At 40.0% G+C, this 16544-nt stretch overlaps 1 protein-coding gene across 3 annotated transcripts in view; it reads right to left on the bottom strand.

The window, feature by feature from the left end:
- Positions 1–16544, bottom strand: part of ttyh2 (tweety family member 2) — a 119157-nt gene that overhangs the window by 43117 nt on the left and 59496 nt on the right. For 2 of the 3 annotated variants that reach the window (XM_059948562.1, XM_059948561.1), the window contains exons 4-5: positions 13021–13241; positions 2641–2736 (exon numbers count right to left, since the gene is read on the bottom strand). In XM_059948562.1, coding sequence (XP_059804545.1) covers positions 2641–2736; positions 13021–13241 — 317 coding nt within the window. Of the gene's footprint in view, positions 1–2640; positions 2737–13020; positions 13242–14000; positions 14018–16544 lie in introns of those variants that run through there. The other variant, XM_059948564.1, reaches the window with a different exon arrangement.

Raw genomic sequence — 16544 nt, 5'->3', positions numbered from 1 at the left:
CCTTTCTGAGACACCGCTCCTTGAAGATGTCCTGGGTACTTTGTAGGTTAGTATCCAAGATGGAGCTGATCAGATTTACAACCCTCTGCTGCTTCTTTCAGTCCTGTGCAGTAGTCCCCTCATACCAGACAGTGATGCAGCCTGTCAGAATGCTCTCCACATTATATCTATAGAAGTTTTTGAGTGTGTTTGTTGACATGCCAAATCTCTTCAAACTCCTAATGAAGTATAGCCGCTGCCTTGCCTTCTTTATAACTGCATCGATATATTGGGACCAGGTTAGATTCTCAGAGATCTTGACACCCAGGAACTTGAAACTGCTCAATCTCTCCGCTTCAGATCTCTCTATGAGTATTGGTATCTGTTCTTTCTTCTTACCCTTCCTGAAGTCCACAATCAGCGCTTTCATCTTACTGACACTGAGTGCCAGGTTGTTGCTGTGGCACCATTCCACTGGTTGGCATATCTCACTCCTGTATGCCCTCTCGTCACCACCTGAGATTCTAACAGCAATGGTTGCATCATCTGTAAATTTATAGATGATATTTGAACTATGCCCAGCCACACAGTCATGTGTATACAGAGAGTAGAGCAGTGGGCTAAGCACACACCTCTGAGGTGCACCAGTGTTGATTGTCAGTGAGGATGATATATTATTACCAATCCACACAGATTGTGGTCTTCTGGTTAGGAAGTCAAGGATCCAATTGCAGAGGGAGGTACCGAAGTCCAGGTTCTGCAAATTCTCAACCATAATTGTGGGAATGATGGTATTAAATGCTGAGCTATAGTCGATGAACAGCATCCTGACATAGGTGTTTGTGTTGTACAGGTGGTCTACAGTTGTGTGGAGAGCTATTGAGATTGCATCTGCCATTGACCTATTGTGGCAATAGTCAAGGTAACTGTGGGAATTGGAAGGTTTATAAAAGATGTCAGTTGATAATTTGTCTCCAGAAATGGACACAGAGGTTGAAGGAGGTGTAAGGTGTTCCTTCCCTCCGCTTGCCTGCAGGTCACCCCTTTGCAAGGTGTAACACCTGTTTAGTACCACCCCCCCACCCCGCCCCCCCCCCCCAGATCAAGATCACATGAAGCATGGGAGCACGTAGTAGACGGTCGTATGAGCAGCTGGTGCAAATTGCAAATCCTGATTATGCAACCACTGACACCGGGCAAGCAATCTCTGAAGGGTATTGATCATTGCTGGGGTCATCCACCTTGTAAAGACACGGCCCAGAAGGAGGCAATGGCAAACCACTTATGTAGAAAACTTTGCTTACATCATATGACACAATGATGATCTCAGTGTTTCTATAACATTTCTCTGTTCATCCCTCATGGTAAAAAAAACTAACACAGAAGCAAAACTAGCTTGCTGTAAATGTACCAGAGTGTTTGAGGAACTGACTGTGGACTTCCGCAAAGGGAAAATCAGGAGATGACACCCCAGTCCTCGCTGAAGGTTAGGTTTGAAATGGTGAGCAACTTCAAGTTCCAGTCACCAACATTTCGGAGGATATATTCTAGGCCCAACACATAGAAGCAATCCTGAAGAACACAACAGTGGCTCTACTCCATTAGGACTTGCAGAATCCTGGAAAATATTCTGACTGGCTGCAGCACAGTCTGGTTCGGAGACCCCCATGCACAAGGTCGCAAGAGACTGCAGTTTGACATTCAGCCAGCTCCATCATGGACATCTTTAACATGCGGTGCCACAGGAAGCCAGCATCCATCTATACGGATACTCACCAAACAGTACTTGCTTTCTTCTCATTATGCCATCAGGGAGGTGGTACAGGCACCCAAAGACCTATAGTCAACAATTTAGAAACCGTTTCTTTCCACCGCCATCAGATATCTGAGTGGTCCATGAACCCACAAATACTACCCCTTCTATTTTTTCCTCAACACTTTTTATTTTAGTAATATACCTTATACTTGATGTCTTTGCATGGTACAGCTACTACAAAACAACAATTTCCACGTCCTATGTCAATGATAATTTGATTCTGATGTAGGAGTTAACTAAATAAATATCTCCATTACCAACTACTTTCTGGAACATTTTGCCCTGATATTTTTCCAAGAGTATAGAATATAGAAGATTGTCCAACCTTTTAGACTAGCTTTCAGTGTTGGAGTAATTTGATGTACCTGATGTAAATCTGTGTGGGAATTGCTCCCTTGGAAACTGGCATTACAGTTGATTGTAATGCCTCACCGCCCAGAAAGATAGATTAACTGATTAACATTTCACTGGGACTCACACTCCACACTTGCTCGAGCATGTGGCTCAAAGTTACTTTTTGAGGAGGATCAATGGAAACAGATGCTTTACCATTTCTTTTGGCTTATTCTTACTCAGACAGATCACCACCTCTGTCCCAAAGGCACCCTGCTGATTTGGGTGAGATTACAGTGGATGAGAAACAAAGCTCAAGATTCTCCATTTTTAAAATGGAAATCCCGCAAGAAAGTATCAATATAATCCTGCATCAAAGATAGCATACTTTAAAATGAAAGAAACCCATTCACAAAAAAAAAAGCCAAGTTCCTTCATCTCCATCATTTATTTCCAATACAGATTACGTAATGTAACATTTAGCCATGGTGAGATAGATTTGAGATACTCACAGTGTGAGAAGCCACCTGGATCGCTTGGCCAAGCCCAGAAAAGCTGCCAGGCAAATAACCAAGTAAACAATTAGGAGCAGAAGATAAGACAGCCACCTGTAATGACAGTTAAGAATGAACATTTCAAATAAAGTTTAAAAATTACTGTTAAATTTTTTTTAAAGCATTTAAACTCTTAAAAATCATTTAGGGAATATCCATGACACCTGTCCCTGTGCTGCTCAAGGACTTCATTTACTAATCTGAAGAGAAAGACACATGGAACACCAACATTATGCCCACTCCAATTTATCTCCAACAACTTGGAGCTACTTCATAGAAATTTGCCCCACACTTCCATACAATGCTGAAGTCCTGACATGAGGTTTGAACCAACAGAGAGGAAATGCAGAAGCGAAGTGCAAATTTCAATTGTACTACATAGAAAACAAGGATTTAAGATGACACTATACATCTTCAGATGCAACCTCCTGGAGAAGACATCCACCTGGTTTTTCAGGATATAGCATCTCAAATATATCAACAAGAGTCAAATCAAAATTAGAGGTGACTTTAATTAATATTTTTTCTCACAATATGGATTGTTGGGAATTTTAGATTTGTCCCATCCAGTTTTCCAGACCAGACATCGATTATATTAATAGCTGAGCCACACTATAAGCAGATCAAGAATTCAGCAACTATGTGTCATCACTCAGCTTTAAGAACATTGGAATTTTGATCCCCAGACAATTCACCTCGTGTACGGTGCCATATGAATTGAATATACCGCTTCCTCCTCCCAAACTACTTAAATGATACCACCAAACTTCCCTTTCTGCTCACTGAAATTACATTACACAGCTACGGCACACTTCCACATTAATAATACAGTGGATTCTGGTTAATTGGGCCATCCATTAATCAGGACAGCCACTTATTTGGGAGGACTGTCAAAGAATAAAAAATAATCAAGAAAATAGCCCGGTTTTCTTCATTTATCTGGGACACTATGCCACTTAGAGACTGTTGCCGAACAGTTTCTAATTAGCGCCAGTTGTATGAACTTTGGTGCCCTTTAGACAGTACACTGTGTATAAAGTGAACAGTTTTAAAATAGCATCATTTGCATGTGCTTGCTTTCAAAAAGTAGTGATTTCTGTCGCTGATAGTTTGCGAGAAATGAGCATCAAGACAACTTAGGATTGCTTTGCTCACTGCGATTTCAAGCTTTCAAACTTGGAGATGCCGGAAATGGCCAGGAATGAAAATGAAACATTCACTACTACAACAAGTTACAATATTAATAATCTGAAAGTATCAACAATCATCTCGAATGTTACAATGAAAATGAAGATTTGGAGGATGCCACTGAAAGCATTGTACAATGGCAGTTCATCACCTGCACCAGGCAAATGAGCCAAATTTGTTCATTTACAGTCAATCAAAAGAACTCGTCAGATTGTTGATTATCCATCATACTGACGATGACAGTGGGGGAGAGTTAAAGTGGAAAAGCTGCTGCACTGGGAAGTTCCACTCTCTTGACCTCAGAAGTCTGGGTCCAATGGTACAAGTAGTTGTCGCAAACTGGGGTCTTACTTTGTTGCAGTGGATAACCATGACTTCTTCCGTGCCTTATCATGCCCCTCCTCTTCTCAGAGCGTTGCAGAATGGCCTTCTTGGCTGTGGAATCTCACTGTTGATCTGATCCAGCCAGTCCGCCAGAGCTGATGCCATATGCGAGGACAGGCAGGTCCTTATTTCACCAGGGTACGAGACCTGCCGGCCACCTTCACCTGGTTTAGACTGCCTGACAATGCAGTTTTCTGGGGTGTGGCCGCTGTCACAGGCTAGCAGGTGCTTGGAGCCACGGGTGAGAGCTGAGTGTCCGGTGGGGACCCAAGGTGAGTGACCTACCCATAACAGACATGGCAAACCCTTTCACGAGAGGTGCTACCCCTTGCTTGACGCCCCATACATGGCAGTGTACACACTAACACACAATTGTATAGTACAGTAGTAGCATTGATAGTGTGTCAATTTGTTCTCTATTTCACTTAAATAGGTAATTTGTTACTCAATTAAATAGTAATTTGTCTTATTTACACCTTAACTATTTCCATGAAACTTCTAACTGGGGCAGCTGCTTAATTAGGCCAAAGTATACTGGTCCTAATGTGTCCCAATTAACCTGATTCCACTGTATATACTTAACTCTGGAAAGAGAAATTTACTAAGAGGAAGTGACTAAAATGGATTTTGTTTTTCTACAAAAACAAGCAAACACCCCTGGGAAAATCCAGTTTTCACTAGTTATAATAAACCCACATCACGTGGGGTTTTTTTTGGGTAGCTTTTTCTCCCCCAGGCAAAATTCCACTAGAATCCTGGATTTTTGAAAATGTTTCAATGAAGAGTTACTTTAAAATGTTAAGATTGGTTTTAAAATTCAGCAGATCCATTGGGGTCCTGCAGGGAGAAAAGCTATTCGCTTTCCTCTTATTCCATCATGTGCCTCTGTCCCAAACTTTCACTTATGAGATACACGCAACTGCCTTGAAACACTATACTATGATGAGAAATATTATTTAAACCAAGAAATAGTTGCACGGGATTCCACTACCTGCTGGACTCTTAAATGAAGTGGCCTAGCTACTACCTTACATTACATCAGACCCACGATTTGATGAGTGCTTGAAAAAGAAAAAAAAATTGCGAAGTTAAGTGAAAGGAACAGGGACTGGGGCGAACTGTATAGCTCTTTCAAAATTTATGTATGCACGATGGACTAAATGTGCTCCACGATCTGTGAGGATTGGTGATAACATATCCTCCTCGCTGACCATCAACACTAGCACTCCTTAGGAGTGTGAGCTTAGCCCACTGGTCTACCCTCTATATACACATGACTGTGTGGCTAGGCATAGCTCAAACAGAATCTATAAATTTGCTGACAATACAACCACGGTTGGTAGAACCTCAGGTGGTGACAAGAGGGCGTACAGGAGTGAGATATGTCAACTAGTGGAGTGGTGCCACAGCTACAACCTGGCACTCAACATCAATAAGATGAAAGTGCTGATTGTGGACTTCAGGAAGGGTAAGATGAAGGAACACACACTAATCTTCATAGAGGGATCAGAAGCGGAGAGAGGGAGCAGTTTCAAGTTCCTGGGTGAGGATCTAACCTGGTCCCAACATATCGATGTAGTTATCAAGAAGGCAATAATACAGCGGCAATACCTTATTAGGAGTTTGAAGAGATTTGGCATGTCAACAAATACACTCAAAAACCTCTATAGATGTACTGTGGAGAGCATTCTGATAGGCTGCAGCACTGTCTGGTATGGAGGGGGGAGGCTACTGCACAGGACCAAAAGAGTCTGCAGAGGTTTGTAAATGTAGTCAGCTCCATCTTGGGAACTAGCCTACAAAGTACCCAGGGAGCTGTGTCTCAGAAAGGCAGCGTCCATTATTTAGGACCTCCAGCATGCAGGGCATGCCTTTTCTCACTGTTACCATCAGGTAGGAGGTACAGAAGCCTGAAGGCACACACTCAGTGATTCAGGATCTTCCCCTCTGCCATCTGATTCCAAAATGGGCATTGAACCTTTGGACTCTACCCCAGTTTTTTTAAATATACAATATTTCTGATTTTTGCACGTTTTTTAAACTATTCAATATACATATACTGTAATTTATCTATTCATTTACTTATCTATTCATTTACTTATCTATTTATTTGCTCTCTTCAATATTATGTTATTGCATTGAACTGCTGCTGCTAAGTTAACAAATTTCACATCACATGCCGGTGATAATAAACCTGATTCTGATTCTTGCTCTATGCTATAATCAGATTGAGTTTATTGTCATGTGCACAAGTACAGGGAGGGAGTGTTCAATGAAGAACTTGCAGCAACATCATGGGAACGTAGATACTGAAAACACACAGAACTAAATTAAATTTACTCTCTGTACCTACGTGTCTGTGAACCTGCCACAAGATTTGCAAAATTCCACGTTGTAAGCTTGCACAAAAGTCATTCTGCGAAAGACGGTTCACAACCTCCGCCTTCTCTGGACCACAGTAACGTAACGACAAAGGAATAGACAGATGATCTCATTACTCACTCTTTCTGCAGGAAGTTAGAGAATTGCAACAACTACCAAAAAGAGTCATTAAAGTACCCAAATACTAGTTGTGGTAATGTTTGAGTAAACAGCAGATAATGAGAGATTTCTGAAATATACTCTGGAGGACTTCATTGACTATTACGTCCTTAATACTTCTAGGAAGAAGGCATCACTAACTCTGGAATGAGGTGAGCTAAATTGACCAAATGTCATTGGGAGAACACTTGAACAAAAGTGATCATTATATCACCACAAACCTAATGCTCCACGTTGTTCCCAGCTCTGCTCCATTACTGAAATTGAACTTCTAAACTAAAAGAATCTAGACCATGCTTAAGGGATCCCAAGCTACAAGCGGGCCTCGCAGATTCAGAGAGCAAGTTTGTCTGCTCAGAGCTCCCAGTTCTGCACAGCTGGAATATGCACCAATTGTTGCAGCTTTACAGTACGTTGGGGACGGGGGGGGGGGGGGGGAAGAGTTAGTGGGGACAGAAGATGTGGAAATGCCCCATTCCTAGCAGGTAGAGTGACACTGTGGCCCCATAGCAATCTGCAAATCCATCCCATCTATCCCTCAGACTCCCAAACACTTCGATGGATGATTATAACCTGGGCAGAACCTATAAATACAGTACTGTCAGTTTAATATTGGTGGTGGATGATATTTTAAAAACAATAATCAGTGAAAAGAAATGGGTAATGAAGGAGAACCAGCACAGATTGTGTTTGACTAAAGGCAGATTATGTTTAAATAACTGATCTGAATTATTGGATGAGCTAACAGATGAAGGGATGAAATACCATATTTCATATACCATAATACTAGTTATGAAAACTGAGGACTCTTGGATTAAGAGCAGTGTCATTTTAGATACAGTGCTTATAAAAAGTAATCATCTCTTTGGAAGTTTTCACATTTATTGTTTTACAACATTGAATCACAATGGATTTAATTTGACTTTTCTGACACTGATCAACAGAAAAAGACTCTTTCATATCAAAGTGTAAACAGATCTTTACAAAGCCATCTAAATTAATTGCAAATATAAAACATAAAATAATTGATTGCATAAGTATTCACCCCCTTCAAGTCAGTATTTAGTAGGTGTTCCTTTGACAGCAATTACAGCCTTGAGTCTGTGTGGATAGGTCTCTATCAGCCTTGCACCTCTGAACACTGCAAATTTTTCCCATTCTTCTTTACAAACTGCTCAAGCTCTGTCAGATTGTATGGGGACCATGAAGGAACAACCCTTTTCAAGTCCAGCCACAAATTCTCAATTGAATTGAGGTCTGGACTCTGACTTGGCCACTCCAGGACATTAACTTTGTTGTTCTTAAGCCATTCCTATGTATCTTTGGCTTTATGCTTGGGGTCACTGTCTTGCTGGAAAATAAATCTTTTCCCAAGTCACTGTTCTCTTGCAGACTGCATCAGGTTTTCCTCCAAGATTTCCCTGTATTTTGCTGCATTCATTTTACCCTCTCCCTTCAAAAGCCTTCCAGGGCCTGCTGCAGTGAAGCATCCCCACAGCACGATGCATCCACTTCCATGCTTCATGGTAGGGATCGTGTGTTTTTGATGATGTGTGGTGTTTCGCTTATGCCAAACATAGCGTTTAGTCTGATGGACAAAAGCTCAATTTTGTTTTCATCAGACCATAGAACCTTCTTCTGGCTGACTTCAGAATCTCCCGCATGCCTCCAGCAAACTCTAGCAGAGATTTCATGTGAGTTTTTTTCAAAGTGGCTTCCTTTTTGCCTCTCTCCCATAAAGCTGCGACTGGTGAAGTACCCAGACAACAGTTATTTTATGTGCAGTCTCGCCCTTCTCAGCCATGGAAGCTTGTAAATCCTCCAGAGTTGCCATAGGTCTCTCAGTAGCCTGCTTCACTGGTCCCCTTCTTGCACGGTCACTCACTCAGTCTTTGAGGACGGCCTGCTCTAGGCAGGTTTACAGCTGTCCCATATTCTTTCCATTTCTTTATGACTGACTTAACTGTACTCCAAGGGATATTCAGTGACTTGGAAATTTCCTTGCATCTATCTCCTGACTTGTGCTTTTCAATAACCTTTTCACGGAGTCACTTGGTGTAGTTTTTGCCAGGGTACTGACTAACCAGCAGTTGGACCTTCCAGACACAGATGTATTTCTACTACAATCAATTGAAGCAACTTGACTGCACACAGGTCTCCAAAACTAGATCTCCAGCTAACTAATTATGTAACTTCTAAAACCAATTGGCTGCACCAGTGATGATTTGGTGTGTCATATTAAAGGGGAGGGTTGAATACTTAAACAGTCAATTATTTTATGTTTTATATTTGTAATTAATTTAGATCACATTGTAGAGATATCTTTTCACTTTGACACATGAAGAGTCATTTTTTGTAAAACATGAAAACTTGGGGGGATGAATACCTTTTATAGGCACTGTATAAACTTGGCTTAAGGATATCTGCTAATTATACTGAAATTGGAACACCATAATTCTACCACAGGGCACAAAAAGCCTTGCAGAATACAGTTGCCGATGCTGTGTAACACAGAGAAGTGTGAGCTGATGTATTCTGCAATAGAGATTACTTTAACGAAGTTAAGTTTAATGGTGCACAAGAACTCAAGGACCTAGGAGCTCATATGACAGAGCAAAACATATTGAGAAAGTAGTAGCAAAATACATTGTGTATCGGATTTCAGATTTTGATGTGTTGAATACAAAAACGAACAAGTTAGGCTGAACCTTCAGAAAGCTCTGGTTAGGTCAAATCTAGAGTTCTACATCCGATCGGGAAGGATGTGAGAACCCTTGAGAGGATGCAGAGAAATTGACCAGCAATTGGTTCTCCAGATAAGGGAGAATTATAAAGCTGGCGTGAAAAACTCATACCATCCCCTTCAGATTAGGAGATTTAATAAAATTATACAAGAATATAGCAGGTTTACATAAGACAAACAAGATGATCAGATTAGCTGACGGTACAAGGACCAGGGGGATACAGATTTAAGGTTTTAAGTAAGAGATATAAAGGGATAGTCAAAGTAGAAATGATCAAAGTTTCCAAACTTATTTCAAACTTGCACGGCTATAGTAATAGTGCAGGGGAGAATGAAACCAAGAAAAATCTTTTGCAAAGTACCAGCATGAGATTAAGGGGCTGAACAGACTCCAGCTGAGCCATGCTGACTCATGTGAAAGGAAGGCAGACAGATGATCTTATATCTCTGACTGAAGTGGTCAATAAAAATATTGCTTTACCACAACGTGTAGAAACTAGATGTTAAAATTGCACTACTGAAGTTGAGGTTAAAATATACCATAGAAAAAGACATGTGAACAACTGTATTTTTTTAAACATGCTTTACATCATGTCTGTATTAGCTGATGCAGACATTTATCTTCATCATCTTTTCAGTGAAAATTTTTCTGTTGTACACTCAGAAAATCAATGAGAACCCCAAAGTCACAGTACTTGTTTCATAGTCATTCCAATACTGTAAATTAGAATCTACATGTGAGGTATATTGAACAAGTTGCCAAATGTAAGATGATATCTCAACTATTGACCAAGAAGCACAGGATTATTTTGCTTTAAACCCAACAGAACCATACCAATAAATCGGGTTCAAGGTTCAGCTCAAAAGCACATTGTGCTTTTAATGAAATTACAAAGGGAAAAGGAAGAACTCTGAATGAAACCATGAAATTTATTCTGCAGTGGTTGAAAATCTATTATTCTAATTTGCCTTAGCAGCTGCTTGTTAATATGCTTTCAAACTATGGTGCTGCTTAAATCAGAATAAAATTAAATTATGGCTCTTCTCAGCTGTGGCCTTCTATAAAAGCACTTTAGCAAGGTTGTGACAAATAGGGAACTAAATATTAAAATTTAATCTACAGAAACCCATTAATGTAAGACAGTTGAAATAACAAAGAAAAAATCCTTCTAAATGACAAATTGCAACCAAAATTCCAAGAACACAAAGTTCCAATCAGGAACTATAATCCATGTTATTCAAGTCCTTTATTGGACAGTCCGGATCAAATCTGCTACAAGATGCTCTGATACTTAGAAATCAGCTCCCTTTGCTCTATTATTTTCTCCAATTCTTTTTGTATTGCATACACCACTATCTAGCTCATCCATCTGACTCATCTCTGTCAGCCTCTAGTCTTGTGGATTTTTCCACTCCTTGGGATACTGGCTAATTACTGAGACTGGATACAGCTGAAAAGCAGCCATAGAAAACCAAACTAAAGCTTGAAACAGAATGAGACTCTCACCACTGACATCACTTATTCATGTTATTGTTCAGGAAAATAGAAAAAATACACAAACCTAATGAGAGAAGGAGCAGCTGAATTACACGTACACATTTTCATTTACATTCTATCTCCACTGATAACCTAACTTTCCCTCACTCCTCTGCCCAGCCTGAACCCAGTGCATTACTTCCATTTCACTGATTCTATTGAGATTAGAATTAAGTTAAGGGTCACCTAAAAGACAAAACATTTGAACTGTTGAGCCAGCAATACGTGACTGCACATGCTGCTCATTTGGCTTCAGAATGGAATCCTGTTCATTCAATTTCACCCAAACATATTCGGCACCATAAATCCAAAGTTTATTTTGTTGAATAAGTACCCCGATAAATACATTTCACATACAATTAAAGCACAATATGATAGAAACACTCAACAGGTCAATTTGAATCAGAAAATGGCGAGAGTTATGCTTCAGGTCAAAGTCCTTTCCCCAGTTTGACCTGATCATTAAATCTGTTGCTTGACTTGTCAAGCATTTCAAGCATTTTCTGTTATTATTTCAGATTTACAGGATCTTTAATTCCAACCACATTTCATTTCCTTGACAAGTCTACTGTAAAACGCATAAACTCTGAACCATCTCAGCAAGCTATTATCCATACACTGTGTCACCCCACTTCAACTTGCCTTCATTTGACAGTGTACAATAGGTAGATGAAGGAATTGAATGAACAAATGCGATTGTAACTATTTGCACGTGAGGCCTAATTTGAAGTATTGGGTGCAGTTCTGTTCACCTACCTACAGGAAAGCCATCAATAGGATTAAAAGAGTGCAGAGAAAATTGCCAAGATTTGAGGACCCCCCTCCCCCCCAGTTATAGGGATAGACTGAATAGGTCAAGACATTATTCTCCTGGAGCATAGAGGAATAAGGGGAGATTTGAAAGGAGGAATACAAAATTGTGAGGGGTATAGATAGGGTCAGTGTAAGCCTCTTTTTCCACTGAAGGGTAAGACTAGAACGAGAGGTCATGGATTAAGGGGAACATCTTCACTCAGAGGGTGGTGAAGAGTGTGGAATTTGCTGACAGCTTAAGTGGTGGACGTGGGTTTGATTTCAATATTTAACAGAAATTTGGATAGAAACACAGATGGGAGGAGTATGAAAGGCAATGGACCGGGTGCGGATCGATTTGTCTCAGCAGATTAATGGTTTGGCATGGACTTGATGGGCTGTAATGTTCTATGACTATTTAAAGGTTGTCAGCACTTGGAAGTTAGCTTAAAAGATCTTACCCAGTGTTGTAATCTTTTGAGCTTTGGGAGACATTGACAGCAACTCAAGAGATGTTACTGTAGGCTTACTTCTCCACATTATTGCAAAACCAGTACTTCCTGTTTCTCAGCGGATTTAAATCCAGATATAGGACTGGAATCTGCAAATTGGTCAGATGGCTTCTTAGGTCATAAACAAATTAATAAGATCTGTGCACCCAAAAATAATTATTCCATACATCCACCGTTGTGCTACATTGAAACCATTGTAAATCACAGCACAGTTTGGCATAAATGAGACTTCCATTCTATTCCTTGCAGATTTCTTTTATAGTACTAATTAGTTATCCATAAGATGTTCATTTCAACTGTATTTCATTTCTATATTTAATTGACTCACATAAGGGAGGGGGATGGGATCAGTATGACGAAACAAAAAATGCATTAGGATCTCTTGAATAGATGCCAAGCACCAGTGCAGCTTATTTAAATATTACAAAGTTACTCTCTTGCGATGGCCAGCTTAAATAGTGTCAAAGTTGTAGATACTGCTTAAACTACAAAAAAAATCCCCGTTTCCAGGGATTGAGTAATTACCCAAAGCACTAGTCGTGAATTTTCATTTGAAAGATCAAGCACCTGAGACTGTCACTTAATCTGAAATAAATAATCCATATAAAATTATTTTAATGAGATTTCTTGTTAATTCCTACCTGTAATATTCAATGTAGCCAATTTCATTGGCTGTTTCTGCCACATTCAAATTGACATCATTCCATGTTGGGAGGCCAGAGAGCTGTGAGATAATTACATCTGCCAAATGCTGCAACATTTTCAGTGAATAAATAAACTCCATTTTTTGTGTGAAGATCTCATCAAGTCTTGCTATATGTTGTTTCATATCAACTCCCATGTTCTTCACCGTCTCAGACACCTTAAAAGAAAATAAACTGCAGTTATAAGGAATCAAAACAAAAACAATTTCTGTTGCTCCCCAGCGGACTTAACAAATCCCTGCATTGCATTTTCAACTTAATATGTTTCAATGAATAACCCTTCGACATGAAGGAGAGGATAGCTGTTGGGTTAAAGCCATTCATCTCAAAAGTCATGGAGGTAGACTTTTAATGCCAATAACAATTGGAACGGTTCCTAGATAGGAATATCGCCAATAGTCTGCCCTGGTCCAATCACAATGATGTCATGGCCAAGAAAACCACCAATGCCTTTATTTCCTTCGAAGGCTTGGAATGCTTTAACTTTAAATGTCCCGTCAACTCTTTATTTTTATTGATGCCCCACAGAAAGCATTCTGTCTAAATGCATGGCAACTGCTCTGCATGTGACCACATGAAACTGCACAGTCATGGACACATTTCAGCGCGTCACAGGAACCAGCCTTCCCTCTACAGACTCTGCCTATACTTTTTACAGCCAGCACAATCTGAGCCCCTCTCACCCTGTACATCCTCTCTCCTCCCCTCTTCCATCAGGCAAAAAGGTACAAAAGCCTGAGTGTACATTCCGGCAGGCTCAAGGGCAGCTTCTTTAAACTGTTATCAGAACTTTGAATGTACTTCTCGTACAACAAGACAGACTCTCAGCCTCACAGTCTACCTTATGCTTCATTGCTTACCAACACTGCATTCTCTCAGTAGCTTTTACACTTTATTCTGTGTTGTTATTGTCTTACCTTATTCCAGCTCAATGCACCGTGTAATAATTTGATCTGTATAAACAGTATGCAAGACAAGCTTTTCTCTGCTCTTTGGTTCATGTGAAAATGATTAATCAACACCAGTTTCATCTCAGGTCACAATGCGTTTGGGTGCAGCACAGACCTGCCTTAACAAACAGACTAAATCAACCATTAAATTGGCAGAGAAGGTTGGCATCTGCAGTCAAGATGCATTTACTTACACTTTGTATCAGAATTTAAAATGACTATCAAACAAACCTGAATGAATTTTCTGAAATAAACTACATAATTCAGACCAATGGTGCAGAAACTGTTAGAATGCTAGCCTGAAACAGGTATTAGGCAGGGTGACCAAAAGTTTAGGTGGATTTTCTCAAACAAGCCAAAAGAGATAATGGAGGGTCAGTATACAGAATGTGCTGGAGGAACTCAGCAGGTCAGGCAGCAACTATGGATGAGAATAAACAGTCAAGGGTTTCAGCCCAAAGCATCGACTGTTTATTCCCATCCACTGATGCTGCCTGGCCTGCTCAGCTCCTCAAACACATTGTGGGTATTGGTCTAGATTTCCAGCCTCTGCAGTATCTCTTGGTCTATAATAGAGAGCAAGTGTGGTTGAAGGAGAATATTCCAGACTGTGACAACTCGGGACAGATACACAATATGAGCAACAGATGTGGCTGCTGAAGAACACTGATGCTTCAGAAATGAATGCCACAATAATAGGAACAGTACTACGAGGGACTCAGTGGAATCTGCACCTGAGCATTCTGGTGAAGAACAAGTATACACTCTGTCTCTGGCAACCTTCCAAGGCTGGCTAGAGCCAGGGGAAATCTGGTAGGAGACCAGTAAATGGAGTTAGCAAAAGCTGATCATTCTCTAAGTTAAAAAAAATTCAAAGTAATTTTTCATAAAAGTGAGGATGAAAAATTATCATGAAGATTAAAACTGGATAGTGCACTACTGTTAATATCATTTAGGGAGCTCTACATTAGAAGCATAGTTCAAGTGCTGGTGAAACCCCACCCCCCATGAGAACGTTAAAGGTCGATATTTCACTGAGAAACATGAAAATGGCAATTTTATCCATTCCTATTTTCAGCTGCTCTTTTTTCTCCAGAATTGTTATGATACAATTCTAGGTCATTAATCTGGATTCATTTATTGAAAGGTTTATTACAGAGTGCAATTCCAACTCTGCTGCTAAACTTCTGGGAACTTCATTTTTTTATATATAAAAGGGATGTAGGTATGTATTTGGAACAATAATACAGTTTCTGATAATTTTAGTACTGTTGCAGTCGTTGGAAAACATTTAAAGCTCAAAGCTATTACAATTAAATCGACACAAAATGCTGGGGCAACTCAGCAAATCAAGCAGTGTCTTTGGAAGAGAACAGCGGGTGGATACATCAGGCCAAGACCCTTCACTGGAAAGGAAGGATGCAGAAGCCAGATTAAAAGGAAAATGAGACAGGAGGGAAATGGAATGATGCGAGAAGCTAGGATGTAATAGGTGGATGTGACACAGGGCTAAAGAAGATGGAATTGGATAAGAGAGGCAGTGGACCATGGAATAAAGAGAAAGGCTTGGGGATTTATAGGGAGAAAGAAAATACTAATTCCACCATTCACAAAACTACATTAGGGTCTAATTGGGAGCAGTTTTCAAGACATATATAATTTATTATATCGGTAAGTAACAATTCACATCTTGGCTCATAGACAACTGACATGTTGTCACCAAGTCACAGATTGTGTCGAGCTTTAAATATACAACATTTGTATATAAAGTGACTATCATGCATAACATTAAAGTATATCTATTGGATGCTTCAAGCATATAGGCTTGACAATGCTTGCATGAGGAGGCCAGTCTGTGTAATAGATCTCCTCCTGCCTTCCCTGGAAGGAAATGATTTATTCAGACTTCCTGACAATATTCTCTGAGGGAAGGGGAGCTTTCTGAGACACCGGTAAATGAGAAAAAAAAACAAAGGAAGTTGCTCTGGCGCTATCTACCCAAGCAGCAAGCGTATGAAGCTTCAACAAGCCTTAGCCATTTCCCAGGTCCTTGCCTTTTTTTTTGCAGCACAATTTATTTCCACTTAAGATTTTATATCCCAATTCCAATAACAAGTAGCAATCCAGAGAAGGGTTCAGCACGTTATTATAAAAATTATTTTCAATGAAAATTAAGCATTTTCACAAAATGTCTTCTCTGGTAATATTTTTTTAAGACGGGAGTTTAATTGGTAAATTAACTTAAGAAAATTGTTTTAAAGTATGAAAACTACCTAGAATAAATCAGCAAATGAGGTACATTTATCGGATTTAAAAGCCTACCAACTCACACCTCTTCAGAGTGTGGAAGAAAAGCAGAGCGTCTGGAAGACATCCACACACTCACAGGGAGAAGTCCATTCACACAATGCGAGAGGTCAGAAGTACGCCCAGATCTCTGGATCTGTGTGCCATTTAAAAACTCCCTTGGTATTGCTTTAATTCTATAATGTACCCAATGTAACCCAACCG

The sequence above is a fragment of the Hypanus sabinus genome, chromosome 23 (assembly GCF_030144855.1).
Source record: "Hypanus sabinus isolate sHypSab1 chromosome 23, sHypSab1.hap1, whole genome shotgun sequence".
NCBI lineage: Eukaryota > Metazoa > Chordata > Chondrichthyes > Myliobatiformes > Dasyatidae > Hypanus > Hypanus sabinus.
This window is presented reverse-complemented; position numbering and strand designations above follow the sequence as displayed.